The sequence below is a fragment of the Mustela nigripes genome, chromosome 7 (assembly GCF_022355385.1).
Source record: "Mustela nigripes isolate SB6536 chromosome 7, MUSNIG.SB6536, whole genome shotgun sequence".
Taxonomy (NCBI): Eukaryota; Metazoa; Chordata; class Mammalia; order Carnivora; family Mustelidae; genus Mustela; species Mustela nigripes.
The window spans coordinates 50,494,157-50,514,155 of NC_081563.1; the positions used below are offsets into that span (position 1 = coordinate 50,494,157).

A 19,999-nucleotide genomic window follows, 5' to 3' on the forward strand; every position below is an offset into this window, starting at 1 on the left:
AGGTAGTGATCAGGGACTGGAGGGTGAGAGAAACGGGGAGATTGTGGTCAAAGGATATGAACTTCCAACTAGAAGATGAAGATGTTCTGGAGATCTATGCACAGCATTGTAATGATAGCTAACAATAATATCATACACTTGAAAGTTGTTAAAACAGAAAACCTTAAATGTTTTCACCGCAAAAAGTAAAGGCAATTATGTGACAGGGCAGAGGTATTAGCTAATGTATAGTGGTAATTGTTTTGCAATATATGTGCATCAAATCAACACACTACAAACCTTAGTAAACTTACACAATGTTTTATGAAATTATGTGTCAAAAAAGCTAGAAAAAAACAAATCCTTTTTTCAAGAAGGGAAAAAGAAATGAAAGGTAAAACAAGGAAGAAAGGAGAGAGGAAGGGATGGAGGGAGGGAGGGAACAGGAAACAAGAGTTCTTGGGAGAAATGGCTGATGGGGGCGGCAGAGGGGCTAGTGCAGGGTACAATAGCCAACATGAAAATGTTATCAATAGCTAAAACTGGATTAATTTGAGTAGTATTGCTTACAATCCAAAGAATGAAATAAATGCCCTGGAATCCATACTGATGTACATTAATAAAGTAATAAATAAATGGAGAAGGAACAATAGCTCTTGCTTATAGAAAAATTCCACTTAGGGTGCCTGGGTGGCTCAGTGGGTTAAGCCGCTGCCTTCGGCTCGGGTCATGATCTCAGGGTCGTGGGATCGAGTCCCGCATCGGGCTCTCTGCTCAGCAGGGAGCCTGCTTCTCTCTCTCTCTCTGCCTGCCTCTCCATCTACTTGTGATTTCTCTCTGTCAAATAAATAAATAAAATCTTTAAAAAAAAAAAAAAAAAAATTCCACTTAATAAGAATGAAAGAAATATAAAAACTCCATTAGAATACCAGAGTAATAATTGCTACAGGCAAGATCCAGTGATGAATGCTAAAATTAGTGATCAAAGTTTAAGCAGAAACAGGATGTTTACACAGTCTACCAGTTTCTCCCTCAAATACCTAGTATTTATACAAAGGAGAAACAGTAACTGCACAGTGGAGAGTCTTGGTAGACACCACTGCAGCCAAGTGATCAAGGTTAACATCACCAGTAATGCATATCAACTTAATGTGCTGCTCCCTAATGAGATGCAATGAAAGTGCTGTGAATAATGTTAAGACTGATGAATCACAGACCTGTACTCCTGAAATAATACATTATATGTTAATAATTAAAAAATAAATCTTAAAAAAAAGAAAAAGCATAATCTCAATATACTCCTCAGACATCAAGTAAAACTAAGTAAAAACTTTCTCCAAAATAAGTAATCACTTCTCTTCAGTGTCAATGTCATAAAAACAAGGACAGCCACAGAGTGGAGGAAATAAAGTTGACATGACAACTGTAACACAAGGTGGAATCTTGGTGGGATCTTGGGTTGGATCTGAAGCAAAAAATGTTCAATTGTGGAAAAATCAGGTGAAATCCAAACCAAATCAGTTTATATTTTAGGTATAATTTTATATGAAGGATAGTTTCTTAGTTTTGGTTAAATGTTTTATGGTTATGATGTTATGGCAAGATGTTAACATAGAGCAATCTTTGGTAAAGGATATATTGGCACCCTCTAAGATATTCCCCAATGATCTCTGAATCCTGGTATTTACACCCTTGTGTAATCCCGAATCCTTGAGTAAATAGTGATTCATTTCTACTGAAGAGAAAGTGGCAGAAGTGGTGAGATTCACATAGAAAGTTAGGTTGCAAAGACTATGACGTTTGTTTTGGGTATCCTTCCTTGTTCTCTCACATGTTCACTCTGAGGAACATCTGGCTGTCATATTTGTGCTGCCTTATGGAAGGAAGGGAATGATGTCTCTGGCCAGTAGCCATGTGAACAAGCCTGGAAGCATATCCTCTCAATCAAGCCTCAATATGGGACTACAGCTGCAGGCAATACCTTGTTTGCAACCCTATAAGAGACCCTGGGCCCAAAGCACCCAGCTAAGCCTCACCCAGATCTCTGACTCATAGAAACTCATATTAATATTGTTTTAAGCTGCTACATTTTAGAGTAATATGTTACACAGCAATAAATAATACAAGAAATCTTCCTATTTTTCTAATACCTCTGTAAACTTAATCTCAAAATTAAGAAGTTTTAAAACTATACACATACTTACACATTTTATTCATATGTATATACACATATGTATACAGATTAGTGTGTGTGTGTGTGTGTGTGTGTGGTTTGAATTACTGTTGTTTTTTCTAAAGATTTTATTTATTTGAGAGAGAGAGAGCACAAGAGGGCGGAGGGTCAAAGAAAGAAGCAGACTCCCTGCTGAGAGGGAAGGCCAATGTGGGGCTCCATCCTGGGACTCTGGGGTCATGACCAAAGCTGAAGGGAGATGCTTAACTAACTAAGCCACCCAGGTACCCTTTGAACTACTATGGACTCTGGAGTGAGACAAACTAGATTCAAATGCCACCTTTTAACACTTAACAATAGCCAAGCACTGGTATTGGGCCAAACATTAAATTTCTCCAAGTATTAAGGATTTTAAAATCCTGATGTTTATATTAAGTATAAAATGATATTCACATCTACTATAACAAATGGCATTTAGTACGTTCTAGACAAATGGCATTATTATTAGTTTATATTTATAGTCACCTATTATTTTCTTCTCATTTGAGGAATTCAACACTAATTCAGTATTATAATACTGAAAGCAGAGACTGACCCTGTTTTTCAGGCCCAATTCAATCTAAATCACTAAGTTTTAGAGCTATAAGGGGCCTTCCGGCAGCTTTTCAAGCCTTTCCTCCAACCATTATCCACATATGAGTACCAAAGATATTAAATGACTTGTCCAGGAGAATAGCTGATAGAGAAGCTGAAAGCAGGGTTCAAGGTTTGGGGAGACGCTACCATGCAGTGAATGACCTCTTGCTTTAAACAGACTGCACTAGAATGCCTCTTCTGCTGCTTACAAACAGCAGTATGTGTGGGGGCACCTGGATGGCTCAGGGGAGCCTGCTTGAGATTTTCTTTCCCTCTCCCCCGACCCTTCCCACCCTCAAAAAATAAATAAATAAATAAATATTTTTTTTTTAAAAAAAAAGGCCAAAAAACCCCCCCAAACCCAGCATTACGTGAGACCATACTGTCTGCTGACAAAGTAGCAATATTAGCATCTTGGTTTCCCAGAGAATAAAAAACCTACCTCATAGGGTTATCATGAGCATTAAATGAGATAACATACAGAAGTCCCTCACTGCCGTGACCACCACACGTGGATGCTGAACAAACCTTTTTTCCCTTCCTTCTTTACGAGCCCAGGCTCTTCACTACGATATGCTGCTTTCTCAACTATCAGGTAGACCGTGAAACACGCAGGGTAATTCTGTTTAGCTGTATTTTAAAGGATTCAAAATGTAAAACTGAATTAATGATAGTCTTAAAATTAGTCTGAATAGTATAAATGTAATGCATTTAGTCCTGACCTGGGTTTCCTTCCCTATAATACACTGTAAAGTGGGGTATCACATCAAAGAGAACATTATATTGACATGCATTACTGGTGATGTTACCCTTGATAACTTGACTAAAGTGATGTAAGCCAAGATTCTCTGCTGGAAAGTTACTTTTCATTATAAATACTAAATATTTAAGGAGAATCATGAAATGGAAACCAAGAAGGGAGAGAGAGAGAACATGCAGAAACAAGCACGAGAGTGAGCAACATGCACATATCCTAAAGCCTGGTGTTCAGCATATTTCCAATACAATAAACAATTAGTAAATTGTACGATGGGATGATCAAAGACTCTTCCCAAAGTAATGTGATGTTTTGAAACACTCAATGCCAAGTCTTGTCAAAAGCCCTCTGAAATTATAAATACATTACTTTCAGACATTCTCTTTTACCTAGGCATTTATGTCTTGAAAGACTTCTAGAAGAATAGTCAGTTACAACCTCCCCTAAGAAAAATTGCACTGCCTTTCCCCCAAGAACTTACATTTGCTTAAGTATTTAAAACCCTCTATCCCAAATTCCATCAGCTTGCTTTTCATCGCATTGAGACTCACCGATCTGCAGATACCGGAGTCCCTTCTGAACTGGAATATCCTTCCAAATCTGAAATGTTCACTTGTGTTTGCCTTGAAGTTACTATCTGGCTATTCTGAAAAAGTATGGTTTTCAAGTCCTGGGAAATAGTATCACTATCTGGAGGAGGAGACTGTACAACTTGGAAGTCCGGTGAAGATTTAGGTCCTAGAAAACCTAAAGATTGTTGATTCTGTGCTACAGGTTTACCGGTCAATAATTTGGAGGTTGGTTCCAATGATCTTGAAGATATAGTTTGTAGGTCAGAGTTAAACTCACTATTCATCCTTGTTTTAGAAGCAGGATCCAATGAGTGAAATCTTTTATCTAAGGTTCCACTATCCAACTTGGAAGGAGTCTTGGGATAAAGAGTTATACGAACACAAGAAAGTGCTTTTCTATTTGTGGGTGGAGTAGATGCAGATGTTACTAATGTACACTGATTTGGGGCTGACTGGGACACCACATTATTGAATTTGGCTTCAACATTTATCATACTGGAAATGTATGATTTAAACTTATGCTGGTTATTCTTTTCTACTATATAATCCTGACCTCGAGGAAGAGGGGAATGGTATTTTCCCATGTGATCTACATCTGGGGTTTTGCTTTGTTCAAAGAGCTGACGTTGTTCAAGAAAAATGGAAGAAGGAATGTCTGAAGCTATATAATCCTGACTTTGAGGAAAGGGACAGTGGTTTTCTCTCATTTGATGATCTAAATGTGGGGTTTTGCTTTGTTCAAAGAGTTCTCGTTTTTCAAGAAAAATGCGACAAGGAAGGTTTGGAGCTATGTAATCTTGATGTTGAGGAGGGGGAGAATGTTTTCTCACATGGTGATCCGCATGTGAGGCTTTGCTTGGTTCAAAGAGCTCTCGTTGTTCAAGAATAATGTGCGAAGCAATATCTGGAGTTATAGTTACATTCTTCTCTTTTACTCCTAGTGTGGAACTAGGTCTGCTCATTCTAATGAAGGTATGGTTATCAGAAAAATGAACTTCCTTGACATTGCTACCCTTTTCACTGGTACTGGGCTCAGAATCACTGCCTTTAAAATCTGATCTTTCTAAGAGTTCTTCTTCTTGCTGAGAATGTTCAACAGATAGTTTTTGGCTTTGTCTACCACTTTCTGCTAAGATAGTCACAGCTTTATCTGGTGAATGACTAACAATTTTAAATGACGAAGGGGAAGAGGTTCTCTGTTCTAGATCTTTGGGAGGATTTTGTTCTTCAGTGAAATGAGAATTAAATACCCCCACAGAGGCTCCAGTACATTGGCTACCTTCAGTAACACCAACCTTAAAAACAGAGGAATCTGAAAAGCATTTAGAATGTCGGTGAGATGAAAAAGTGATGGAAGTAGTTAACTTTTGCAAGGGTTCTGGGGGCAGCATTTGTGATGAAGAATGACAATCCATTTCTTCAGATGGCACAGAAGCAGGTTCTACTAATTCTGAGAGCCAAGGGTCTATCTTTTCATGGAATGGCATCCGAAGACCCTGGCTAATTCTGAAGTCATCAGCTGTAAAATTTTGAAATGGGGAATGACTTCGTAACTGCAAGGAATTCCAAACTTTGAAATGGGAGTTACTCTGGTCTAGTGATTTGGAAAGGTCGATGTGTCTGGTTCTCCATGATGATGGACTCCGTTGTCCTCTGATCATTTCTGAGGGGTCAGCAGATCTGAAAACACAAGGGTGACTATCCAATTGTGGTTGTTCAGCAGTTAGAGTCCTGAAACATCCTTTTTCATGGCTCTCAATAATAATGTGACTACATACAGCTTCTGGCTTGCATTCTATTCCCCGTGGACTCCGTACACCCTAGAAGATATAAACAAGTTCTTACTTTTAGTCCGAATACTTATATAAACCAGTTACATAATCCAGGCTAAGATTTGACCACAAAGGTCCTGTTGATCTATTACAATAAAACAGGAACATAACAAAAAGGACAGTTAACTATAGGATAAAATGGCTCATGATAACTAAGACCACATAGTTCCCCCCCGCCCCGAATGGTACATTATTTTTTCTTTTTAAAATTTTTTAAAATTTCTTTTCAGTGTAACAGAATTCATTGTTTATGCCACACCCAGTGCTCCACGCAACTCATGCCTTCCATAAAACCCACCACCAGGCTCACCCAACCACCCCCACCCTCCAAAACCCTCAGATTGATTCTAAGAGTCCACAGTTTCTCATGGTTCATGTCCCTCTCTCATTTCCCCCAACTCCCTTCTCCTCTCATTTTCCCCATGTCCTCCATGTTATTCCTAATGCTCCATAAGCAAGAGAAACCATATGATAATTGAATCTCTCTGCTTAACTTATATCACTTAGCATAATCTCTTCCAGTCCCATCCATGTTCTTAAAAAAAGGTGGGTGTTCATCCTTTCTGATGGAGGCATAATACTCCATAGTATATATGGGCCATATCTTCTTTATCCATTCGTCCATTGAAGGGCACCCTATGAACATTGGGGTACAGATGGCCCTTCTTTTCACTACATCTGTATCTTTCGGGTAAATACCCAGCAGTACAATTGCAGGGTCATAGGGAAGCTCCATGCTATTTCCCAAAGTGACTGCACCAACTTGTATTCGCACCAACAGTGTAAGAAGGTTCCCCTTTCTCCACATCCTCTACAATACACATTGTTTCCTGTCTTGCTAATTTTGGCCATTCTAACTGGTGTAAGGTGGTATCTCAATGTGGTTTTGATTTGAATCTCCCTGATGGCTAGTGATGATGAACATTTTTTCTTGTGTCTATTAGCCATTTCCATGTCTTCTTTGGAGAAATGTCTGTGTATGTAAGACCACATTGTTAATTTCTTCTAAAAATGTTTCACTAGGGGTGCCTGGGTGGCTCAGTGGGTTAAGCCTCTGCCCTCGGCTCTGGTCATGATCTCAAGCCCCACATTGGGCTCTCTGCTCAGCAGGGAGCCTGCTTCCCCCTCTCCCTCTGTCTGCCTCTCTGCTTACTTGTGATCTCTGTGTCAAATAAATAAAATCTTAAAATTTTTTTCCAAAAATGTTTCACTAAACTAACAAAAGTAAAGACTACTTTGGTCCCTCAGCATTCTCAGCTATTTGCTTTTAGTAACAGAGGTCCCTTACTCCAACTTTTGCTGGTCACATGGCCACAAAACTGGAGACCTTTCCAGGTTCCTTTACCTAGGTATGACCGTTATGACTAAGTTTAGGCCAACGGTATATAAGCAAAAGCAGTAAGTATAAATTCTGCCTCCTGTCCTTAGAAAATCAAATTCTTGACCTCGATGTTCCCCTACTATCACCATCACTATCATCAGCATTACTCTTGCCAGCTGAAAATGGTAATATCTAGAACAATCTCAGAAGCCATGTGTGCAAATGGCTTAGCTGCCAAGTCTGCTTGGGTCTTTGGATACCTTTAAGGAACAGAGCTCCTGTTCCTATCCTAGACTACTATAGAAAAGGAAAATAAAATACCATATGTGAGCCATTGCATTTGGGGGTCTCTTTGTTACAGAAGCTTGGTCTATACCCTAATATTATACCAATAAAAATAAGGAAAGGAGGGGCGTCTGGGTGGCTCAGTTGGTTAAGCAACTGCCTTTGGCTCAGGTCATGATCCTGGGGTCTCAGGATCAAGTCCCGCATCGGGCTCCCAGCTCCATGGGGAGTCTGCTTCTCCCTCTGACCTTCTCCCCTTCCATGCTCTCTCTCGTTGTCTCTCTTTCTCAAATAAATAAAGTCTTTAAAAAAAAAAAAAAGAATAAGTAAAGGACTATTCCTAAAAATAGGAAAAAGAATGAGTACTTCTTTCTGGGGTACTGGATCAGAAGCTAAGCTACAATAAAGATAAAACTTCTTTGAGATTTCTGTCTTACCTATGAAGTCATTACCTGGCATCCTATGTGATGGTAACAGCCACATTTGATTTCAAATAATACCTAAAATTATGCTGTCACCTCTGATGTAATGGAGTAGTTGTACCTTCTCCTATTTGTCTGATAAGTGTAACTAAAAGTCCTAGACATTATATATAAAAAAACATAAGAATTATCTGAAAGATGGAGAGAAGGCAGGTGGGCTAGGGATTCTGGGACCAGAGGAAGGACATGGTAGTGAAATCCCTGGGTTTTCTTTGTAACTCATATATTCCGGATTTAGGAGCTAAAGAGGCCAGCAACACAGGAAAAAAGGGGCATAGACAAAGTCTCTAATAAAAACCCACCCTCATTAGCTTAAAAAAACAAAACAAAACAATACAAACAAAACAGTAAAAGCAAAGTCTAACAAGACAGAAAACTTTTAGACCATAACTGCTCTATTCCAGCCAAACACCACGGGGGGGGGGGGGGGGGGGGGACACCTGTTTTTCTCAGATCAGAAAAGGCTAAATGAGGAGCCTAAACCTCTATCCTTGCTAAATGACAAGACACCCCAACATCTAAGCCAAGGTATTAGAGATGGCCAAGCAGGGGCCCAGGACCTATTTTTAACCCATGATGTCTGGTAAGGAGCTACCCCTTCCTGTGTGGAGACCACACAGGGTAACTGGACTTTTCCTTACAGCAGCAATGATGGGTCCCTCTCTCTCCCAGCTATAGGCTGGAAGAAAATTTTCCAAGCCTTATATCCAATAAAGACTTGTATCTAACACACATAAGGACGTTGAAACCTTAATAGCTTTAAAAAAAAAAAAAAAGACAACCCAATCAGAAAAATGAATAAAACCCCAGCATTTCTCTTACTAGAACAGAGATGGGGCATAGGGGTGTAACAATGTGTTCAATACCATTTACATTAAGGAAATGCAAATTAAAACTATGACTGCTTTTGCACAGCGAAGGAAACAGTTGACAAAATCAAAAGACAACCAACAGAAGAGAAGAAGATATTTTCAAATGACATTATCAGATAAAAAACTAGTACCCAAAATCTATAAAGAACTTATCAAACTGAAAGAAATAATCCAGGCAAGAAATGGGCAGAAGACATGAACAGACATTTCTCCAAAGAAGACATACAAATGGCCAACACGAAAAAATGTTCAACATCACTAGGCATCAGGGAAATACAAATCAAAAACACAATGAGTTATCACTTTACACCAGTCAGAATGGCTAAAATTAACAAGTCAGAAAATGACAGATGTTGGTGAAGATGCAGAGACACCCCAGAATATTAGTCAGCCATCAATAAAATGATATCTTAAAAAAAATTTTTAAAAAAAAAGAAAGAAAGAAAGAAAGAAATCTTGGGGCACCTGGGTTGCTCAGTGGGTTAAAGCCTCTGCTTTCAGCTCAGGTCATGGTCCCAGCGTCCTGGGATGGAGCCCTGGATCGGACTCTCTGCTCAGCAGGGAGCCTGCTTCCCACTCTCTCTGCCTGCCTCTCTGCCTACTTGTGATCTTGTCTGTCAAATAAATAAAATCTTAAAAAAAAAAAAAAAAGATAGAAATCTTGTTATTTGCAACATTGTGGATGTAACTAGAGGATATGCTAAGCAAAATAAGTCAATAACAGAAAGATAATCATCATATGATCTTACTCATTTGTGGAATTTAAGAAACAAAACAGAGGATCATAGAGAAAGAGAGGAAAAAAATAAAACAAGATGAAACCAGAGATGGACACAAACCATATGAGACTCATAATCATAGGAAACACTGGAAGAGGGTAGGGATGGAGGGATGGGGTAACTGGGTGATGGACATCAAGGAGGGCATGTGATGTAATGAACACTGGGTGTTATATAAGACTGATGAATCACTGGCCTCTACCTCAGAAACCATAAGGTAGCCTTAAATGTTAATTGGATTTAAATATGAAATAAAATAATTTTTAAAAACTCATCTACTGAGATGACCATATGGTTTTTATCCTTTTGCATGTTAATGTAATGTATCATGTTGATTTATTTGCAAATATTTAACCACACTCGCATCCTAGGAATAAATCCCACTTAATCATGGTAAATAATTTTATTTAATGTATTATTAGATTGAGGTTGCTAATATTTTGTCAAAGATTTCTGCATCTATGTTCATAAGACATACTGGCCCACAGTACTATTTTTCTGTAATGTCTTTATACAATTTTGGTATCAGGGTAATGTGGCATTATGGAATGAATCTTAAAGTTTCCTTCTTCTATTTTCTGGAATGGTTTGAGAATAGGTATTAACTCTTCTTTAAATGACTGGTAGAATTAACCTGTGAATCCACCAGGTCCTGGACTTTTGTTTGTTGGGAGTTTATTACTGATTCAATTTCATTGCTAGTAATTGGTCTGTTCAAATTTTCTGTTTTTTTTCTGAGTCAGTTTTGGAAGGTGATATGTTTCTTAGGAATTTATCCATTTCTTCTAGGTTACCCAATTTGTTGGCATATAGTTTTTAATAATATTCTTATAATTCTTTGCATTTCTGTGGTATTGGTTGTTATTTCTCCTCCTTCATTTCTGATATTATTTATTTCTGATTTTATTATTTATTGAATCCTCTCTTCTTTTTTTGGTAAGTCTTACTAAAGGATTATCAAGTGTGTTAATCTTTTCAAAGAACTATTTCCTGGTTTCATTGATCAGGTCTATTGTTTCTTAAATCTCTATTTCATTTACTTCTGCTCTAATTTTTATTATTTCCTTCATTCCACTGGCTCTGGACTTTGTTCTTTTTCTAGATCCTTTAGGTGTAAGGTTAGATTCTTTGAGATTTTTCTTGCTTCTTGAAGTAGGCCTGTACTACTATAATCTACCCTCTGAGAACTGTTTTAGCTGTATCCCAAAGATTCTGAACCATTGTGTTTTCATTTTCATTTGTCTCCGTGTATTCTCTGATTTCCTCTTTGATTTCTTGGTTGAGCCATTCATTGTTTGTAGCATTATTATATTAAAAAGAGAAAGAATAAAACCATAAGATCATCCCAATAAATGCACAAAAAGCATCTGATAAAGTACAACATCCATTCATGATAAAAACCCTCAACAAAGTAGGTTTAGAGAGAACATACCTCAACATTATAAAGGCCACATATGAAAATACCACAGCTAACATACTCAATGGTGAGAAACTGAGAGCAGGAAAATTTTCCCCTAGGGTCAGGAACAAGATCAGGATATCCACTTTCACCAGTTTAATTCAACATAGGTACTGGAAGTCCTAGCTACAGCAGCAAGACAAGAAAAAGTAAAATCTTCACTATTTGTAGATGACATAATACTGTATAAAGAAAATCCTAATGACTCCACCAAAAAATCTCTAGTAAGAACTGAAAAATTAATTCAGTAAAGTAGGACACAAAATTAATACACAGAAATCTGTTGCATTTCTATATGCTAATAATGAAGTAGCAGAAAGAGATATTAAGAAAATAATCCTATTTACAAACGAACCAATAATAATAAAAGTCCTAGGACTAAAATTAACCAAGGAGGCTTAAGACCTAACTGAAAGCTGTAAAAAACACTGAAAGAAACTGAAGATGACACAAATGAAAAATGAAAATATATTCCATGTTTATGGACTGGAAGAACCAACCAAATGATACCAAATGGTTGAAGACTAGATGATTTCCCCTAGGACAAGAATAAGTCAAGTATGTCCATTCTTCCTCCTATCTTCAACATCATACTGTATGTCCTCCCCAGGACAATCTGGAAAGAAATTAAAGAAATCCAGATTGGAAAGGAAGAAGTAAAACTGTATTTGCAAATGACAAGATCTTCATATAAAAAATTCCAAGGAAACCACACAAAACCAACCAGATTGTAAGAAACAAGCTCAGGAAAGTTGCAGGATTCAAGCTCAATATACAAAACTCAACTGTACTTTTACAGCAAACAATCCAAAAATGAAACTTAAAAAAACAATTCTATTTACAATAGCACAAAAAATAAAATACCTAAGAACATATTTACCAAAATAAATATAAAACTAGCACACTATAGAACACTGTTGAAAAAACATTATGGCAATCAAACAAATGGAAAACTGACCCAATGTATTTAAAGATAATACTGTTAAATAGCAATACTCCCCATATTGATTTATTGGTTCAAGGCAATTCCTATCAAAAATCCCACCTGGCGACTGGAAGAGATTACGCTGAGTGAAATAAGTCAAGTAGAGAGAGTCAATTATCATATGGTTTCACTTATTTGTGAAGCGTAACAAATAGCATGGAGGACATGGGGAGTTAGAGAGGAGAGGGCAGTTGGGGGAAACTGGAAGGGGAGGTGAATCATGAGAGACTGGACTCTGAAAAACAATCTGAGCAGTTTGAAGTGGCGGGGGGGGGGGGGGGGGGGGGGGGGGACCGGTGGGGGGGAGTATAGGGGGGACGGGTTGCCAGGAGCACGGGGGGTGGGGAAAAATAATGAATACTGCTATGTGGGGAAAAAAAAAAATCCCACCTGGCTGCTGCTGCTGCTTCTTTTTTTTTTTCAAAAATCTGACAATCATATCCTAAAATTCATGTAGAAATTCAAGGGACCCATAGTAGACAAACCAACCCTAAAAAAGGATGGACAAAGTTGGAGGACTCACTTTCTGATATCAAAACTTACTAAACAGGTAATCTAAACAGGGTAATACTGGCACAGGATAAATATACAGATCAAGGGAACAGAACTGATGGTCCATAAATAAACACTAACATTTATGGTGACTTGATTTTCAATGAAGGAGCCAAGAAAATTCATGGGAAAACAACAGTCTTTTCAATGCTAGGACAAATGATTATTCATGTGTAAAGAATGAATTTGCAATCCATACATAAAAATTACTTCTATGGGTATAGGCAGCACAAGTATATGAACCTGTATAATATATACAATTGCATATATGTGACAGTTCCATAAAAACTTAAAAATAGAATGACCCTAGCAATTCCACTTCTGGGCCTGTACTTCCAAAAAAACTAAAAAGTAGGGTCTCAAGGAGTTATCTGTACACTCATGTTCATAGCAGCACTATTCACAAATAATCAAAAGATGAAAGCAACTCAAGTGACCACTAATGAATGAATGGATGAATGAAATGTAGAATATACATACAATGGAAAATTAGCCTTAAAAAGGAAAGAAACTGACACGTGCTACAACATGGATAAAATTTGAGGACATAATGCTAAGCAAAGTAAGATAGTAACAAATAAATACTGTTATGATCACACTTTTATGAGACACTTAAAGGAGTAAAATTCATAGACAAAGAAATTAGAATGGTGGTTGTCAGTGGTTGGGGAGAAAAGGAAATGAGGAGTTATGGTTTAATGGATATAATTTTAGTTTTCTTAGAAGAGTTCTGGAGATCAATTGTACAATAGTGTGAATATTGTTAGCACAACTGAATTGCATACTTAAAGTAGTTAAGATGGGGGCACTTGGGTGGCACAGTCAATTAAGTATCTGCCTTTGGCTCAGGTCATGGTCCTAGGGTCCTGGGATCAAGCCCTAAACTGGGCTTCCTACTCAACAGAGAGTCTACTTCTCCCTCTTCCTCTACCCTTCCCCTTGCTTGTGCTCATTCTCTCTCTCTCAAATAAATAAAATCTTTTTTTTTTTTTAAAGAAATATGTATTTCCTGGGGCACCTGGGTGGCTCAGTGGGTTAAAGCCTCTGCCTTCAGCTCAGGTCATGATCCCAGGGTTCTGGGATCGAGCCCCGCATCGGGCTCTCTGCTCAGCGGGGAGCCTGCTTCCTCTCCCCTCTCTCTGCCTGCCTCTCTGCCTACTTGTGATCTCTGTCAAGTAAATAAATAAAAATCTTAAAAAAAAAAAGAAATATGCATTTCCTTTATAATGAAAAAGAACTAAATGTATAAAAGGAAGGCACCATGAACCCTCCCTCTCTGTTGGCTGGGATTTGGTCATCTAATTTATTTCTGCTGGCTGAGAGGGATCATTTACAGGTAACTTGATTTTGCATTTCTCAAACTTCTCTTCAAATGTTCTCCAAAAGATCAGGAGAACTGGAGATGTTATACAGGGAATTAGGGGGTTTCACGGAGGAGGTGCAAGAGGAGGATGCATGTGCATTTAAAACTTAGAACTGAGAGAAATTAGAACTTGAGGGTGACAGGCAGGATGGGAAAGGAAGCAGCTGCCCTGACTTTACATTCTTAGTAGAAATACTGAAAACAACTCTTGGGCCATACTCGTATTCATATATTTATTCAAAAATATTTATTGAGCACCTAACTAGAAACAGAGAATGGAAAAGATACAGGCACTGCCCTCCAAGGGGGACATAAACAGGGAGAGAGAAACAGGTTGGGCACACGGTGCTGGTCGCCATGATGACGCTGAACAGGAGAGTCAAAAAAATAAAAGCTTTAAAAAAAAGTTAAGATGGTAAACTTTATGTTATGCGTATTTTACAGAATTTTCAAAGATAAATTTTTTATTGCCTTAAAAAGGAATCACAGACCTAAATATAAAAACAAAAACCAAATCTCTTTCAAAAAAGATAAACCTTTGTAATTCTGAATTATGCCATGATTTCTTACTGTAACACCAAAAGCATAAGCAATAAAGGAGAAGTGTAAGTCGGATTTTATCAAAATAAAAAACTTGTGCTTCAAATGTCACCATCAAAAAAGTGGAATGACAGCACACAGAATAGGAGAAAATATCTGCAGTACATCTGTCATGGGACTAATATTCAGAATAATCTTAATTTTCAACAGTCAGAAAGACAAATTATTTTAAAATGGACAAAGGAAGGGGGAAAAAAGTGCCCTTGTGACGAGCATTTGTTGCATGCAAGTGCTGAATCACTATACTGTATACCTGAAACTGATATTACACTGTATGTTAATTAACTAGAATTTAAATAAAAACATAAAATAACATAAAAATAAAAAAATTTAAATTAAAACGAGCAGGGGCGCCTGGGTGGCTCAGTGGGTTAAGCCGCTGCCTTCGTTCGGCTCAGGTCATGATCTCAGGGTCCTGGGATCGAGTCCCGCATCGGGCTCTCTGCTCAGCAGGAGCCTGCTTCCTCCTCTCTCTCTCTCTGCCTGCCTCTCTGCCTACTTGTGATCTCTCTCTGTAAAATAAATAAATAAAATCTTTAAAAAAATAAATAAATAAAATTTAAAAAATAAATTAAAATGAGCAAAGGATTGGAACAGACATTTTTGCAAAGATAAATTTTGCAAAGAATGACAAGCACATGAGATGTTCAACATTATTAATCATTAGAAAATTAAAAAAACCCAATGATATTTTACAATCAATAGAACTACTATAATCAAAAAGAAAATAAGTCAGAAAGAATGTGGAGAAACTGGAACCCTCATACACTGCTAATAGGAATGTAAAATGGTGCAGTTACATTGGAAAACTATTTATTGTGCCTTAAAATGCTGAATATTTGTTCCAGAAGGTCCACTCTTAGGTATGTACACAGAAGATATGAAAACATGACCACTTAAAAACTTGTACACTTATGTTCCTGGCTGCACTGTTCACAGAGCAAAACAATAGGAAAAAGCAAATGTAGATCAACTGGTGAATGGGTAAGTAGTATCTATACAAAGCAATATTATTTGGCAATAAAAAGAAAGTACTCATGCTGCTATACAACATGGGTGAATCTTAAAAACATACGGAATTCAAAGGCAGTCATAAAAGATCACATACGAATCCATTTATATCAAATTTCCAGAAGAGGCAAATCCATAGAGAAAGTGGATTAGTTTTTACCCAGGGCTAGGAGAATTAAGGGGAGGAGAGGGGATAATAAAAATGTTCTAATATCAGGGATGCCTGGGTGGCTCAGTGGGTTAAAGCCTCTGCCTTCAGCTCAGGTCATGATCTCAGGGTCCAGGGATTGAGCCCAGCATCGGGCTCTCTGCTCAGCAGGGAGCCTGCTTCCTCCTCTCTCTCTGCCTGCCTCTCTGCCTACTTGTGATTTCTGTCTGTCAAATAAATAAATAAAAATTTAAAAAGTGTTCTAAAATTAATTATTGAACATTACACAGTGCAGTAAAAAAAAACAGAATTATATACTTTAAATGGGTGAACCTTATAAAAATTGTACTGAGGTTACAAAAGTACTCTTTAGCTGATACATGTCCTTTATTAATTTCCAGAGATAATTTCTCAATTACAAATTTCACTTATAAGATCTTTTTGAGTTTATCAGCTTACGTTATTCTCATTGCTCAGTTTACTACCAGAAGTCACAGACTTCACTGTCACAAACCAGAAAAATAGTTTTGCCCTGTCCCATAAAATGAAACACACATAAAATGAAACACACACGTGTATGCCTGCAAACATAATCACCTAGCACTAACAGCAAAAATCTACTCCCTACAAAGAAATCAAACATGGATTACTAGTCATGCAAAATTTCCTTGAAAATGAAACTTATGGAAACAAATGTTTTAAGAAATACATAAGGGTTACTATAAGGTTGTGCATAAAATTTTAGAAATATTTAAAAATTACCACAGAATTATCTAAGAGGGATAATTTTTTAAGTTGTTCATAGTTTTAAGATCTCATAACCAAAAATTTTTAATTTATTTATTTGACAGAGAGAGAGATCACAAGTAGGCAGAGAGGAAGATGGGGTTGGAGGTGGGGAAGGAAGCTCCCTGCTGAGCAGAGAGCCCAATGTGGGAGTTGATCCCAACCCTAAGATCATGACCTGAGCCAAAGGCAGAGGTTTAACCCACTGAGCCACCCAGATGCCCCCAAACCAAAAACTTTTAAAAAACTAGCTGAAAAACATCTATTTGTATTAGAACCAACAAGTATTCTGAGAGTTATTTTTTTTTAAAGATTTATTTATTTATTTTTTATTATTATTTTTTTTTAGATTTTATTTATTTATTTGACAGACAGAGATCACAAGTAGGCAGAGAGGCGGGCAGAGAGAGAGAGGAGGAAGCAGGCTCTCTGCTGAGCAGAGAGCCGGATGCGGGACTCGATCCCAGGACCCTGAGATCATGACCTGAGCCGAAGGCAGCAGCTTAACCCACTGAGCCACCCAGGCGCCCCTGAGAGTTATTTTTAAATGTTTTCTGGAAACACTTGAAAACCTTGCTACAAATTTAAAGTCAACCTTATTAAACCTACTGGGATGTTAATTTCATTTATATTCAAAACGACCTAAATATACAACAGTGAGCCTATGCAACAATACTGTGTACGTAGGTGTATAAAAGAGCTTTAAAATATATTCTTTTAGAAGAATGTTTAATGGAGAAATGCAAAAGATAAGAGACCCCACATATAGAATATATTAATCAATTTTTATGCAAATGTTTTATCAAAGCAAAATTTGCATTACATGAAGTTAACCACTTTAACATGTATAATTCAGTAGCATTTCGAACACTCTTATCCAGTGTGTAACCATCACTTCTACCTAGTTCTACAACATTTTTATCAACCTCAGAGGAAACCTGTATCCATGAAGCAATTTCTATCCCTTTTCTCCTTATTCTTCAGCATTTGGTAACTTCTAATAAGATTTTGTCTCTATGAATTTACCTACTCTGGCTATTACCTATAGATGAAATGGTATGTGTCATATCTAGGTTCTTTCTACTTAGCATGTTTTCAAGGTTCACCTATATTGTAGCATGTATCAAAAAACTGTACTTATTTATGGCTGAGTAATATTCCATTGTATTGAATATGCCATACTTCCTTTATTTGTTGATGAACATTAAGCTGTTTCTACCTTTTGGATTTTGTAAACAGTGCTGCTGTGAAAACTTATGTACAATTTTAGCTTGAACATCTGTTTCCAATTGTTTGGGGTACACACATAGTAGTGGAATTGCAGGGACTAGTTATTATTACTATTATTATTATTTGCTATCCTGTTTACCTGAGGAACCACAAAGCTGTTTCTCACAGTGGCTGCACTACTTGTCCTTGCTTCTATAATACCCACCACCTGGTTCCCCAACCTCCCACCCCCCCACCACATCAAACCCCTCAGATTGTTTTACAGAGTCCATAGTCTCTCATGATTCACCTCCCCTTCCAATTTACCCCAACTCCCTTCTCCTAACACCCCTTGTCCTCCATGCTATTTGTTATGCTCCACAAATAAGTGAAACCATATGATAATTGACTCTCTCTGCTTGACTTATTTCACTCAGCATAATCTCTTCCAGTCCCATCCATGTTGCTACAAAAGTTGGGTATTCATCCTTTCTGATGGAGGCATAATACTCCATAGTGTATATGGTCCATCCATTTTTTAAGTGTGCAATAAAGTATTGTTAACTATAGGCACCATATTGTGAATCAGATCTCTAGAACTTGCTCATCTAGTATAATTGAAACGATATACCAGTTGAACATTAATTCCCCATTGCCTCTGCCCCGCAGCCCTGGCAATTACCTTTCTACTCTTCCCGTAAGTTCAACTATTTTAGAAATCTTATGTAAGTAGAATCATACACTTATCCTTCTTTGGAGAAATGTCTATCTAGGCCTTTGCCATTTTTTTTTTTTTAAGTCAGGTTTAGTTTTGCTATTATGGTATAGGAGTTCCTTATGTGTTTTGGATATTAACCCCATTATAAAATGTGTGGTTTATAAATATTTTCTCCCATTTCATAATTTGCTTTTTCACCCAATTGACTGTTTTCTTTGCTGTGCAGAAGCTTCTTTTTTTTTTTTTTTTTAAAGATTTTATTTTTTTGACAGAGAGAGACACAGCAAGAGAGGGAACACAAGCAGGGGGAGTGGGAGAGGGAGAAGCAGGCTTCCCACCCAGCAGGTAGACCAATGCGGAGCTTGATTCCCAGACCCAGGACCCCGACCCAAACCAAAGGCAGACACCCAACAACTGAGCCACCCAGGCACCCATGTGCATAAGCTTTTTAATTTGATGTGTCACAGATGCCTATTTTTGGCTTTGTTGTCTATGCTGTAACTATAAGGTGTTATGTGTAAACTTTCATGGTAGCCACAAAGAAATAACCTACAGATAATAAAGAAAAAAAAAAGGCAACCAAAGCCCATCCCTGCAAAAAATTTACAAATTACGGAGAAAGACAACCAGTGAAGAGAAAAGGGACAAAAGACAGATAGAAAACAATTAACAAAATGGCAAGAGTGCTCCTTCCCTATCAATAATTACTTAAAATATAAATGGATTAAACTCGCCCTATCAAAAGACAGAATGGCTGAATGGATGAAAAAGCAGATCCAATTATATGCTGTCTACAACAGATTTACTTTAGTTTAAAGGACACATATAGACTTAAAGTAAAAGGATGCAAAAAGATACTCCATGAAGCTCAGTCAGTTAAGCGTCTGCCTTTGGCTCAGGTCATGATCCTGAAGTCCTGGGATTGAGCCCCGCATATGGCTCCCTGTTCACTGGGGGGAATCTGCCTCTCCCTCTGCCCCTCCCCATGCTTGTGCTCTTTCTCTCTCCCCCTCTCTCTCTCAAATAAACAAGAATCTTAAAAAAAAAAAAAAAAAAAGATACTCCATGCAAATGGTAACCAAAAGGGCACAAAAGTGGCCATACAAACATCAGACAAAATAAAATAAAAAACTGTCATAAGAGACAAAGAAGGTCATTATATAATGATAAAGGGTCAATTCATCTAGAAGAAATAACAATTATATATATACATACACCCAACATCAGAGCACCTAAATATATAAAGCAAATATAAGAACTGAAAGGAGAAGCACATAGCAATAAATATAGTAGCAAACTTCAATAGGCTACTTTCAGTAATGGGCAGGACATCCAGACAGAAAATTCAGTAAAGAAACTGACAATGGAATGAAACCAGAACTCAGTAATAGAAAGAAAACTAAAAAATTTACTAATATGTAGAAATTAAACAACATACTCTTGAACAACTAATGGGTCAAAGAGGAAATCAAAAGAGAAG

General features: G+C 37.5%; 1 protein-coding gene across 1 annotated transcript in view; it reads right to left on the reverse strand.

Annotated features, from left to right (window-relative positions):
- Positions 1–19,999, reverse strand: part of ALMS1 (ALMS1 centrosome and basal body associated protein) — a 197,964-nt gene that overhangs the window by 97,142 nt on the left and 80,823 nt on the right. The window contains exon 11 of the mRNA XM_059405835.1: positions 4,097–5,937. Within this exon, the coding sequence (XP_059261818.1) occupies positions 4,097–5,937 (1,841 nt within the window). The remainder of the gene's footprint in view (positions 1–4,096; positions 5,938–19,999) is intronic.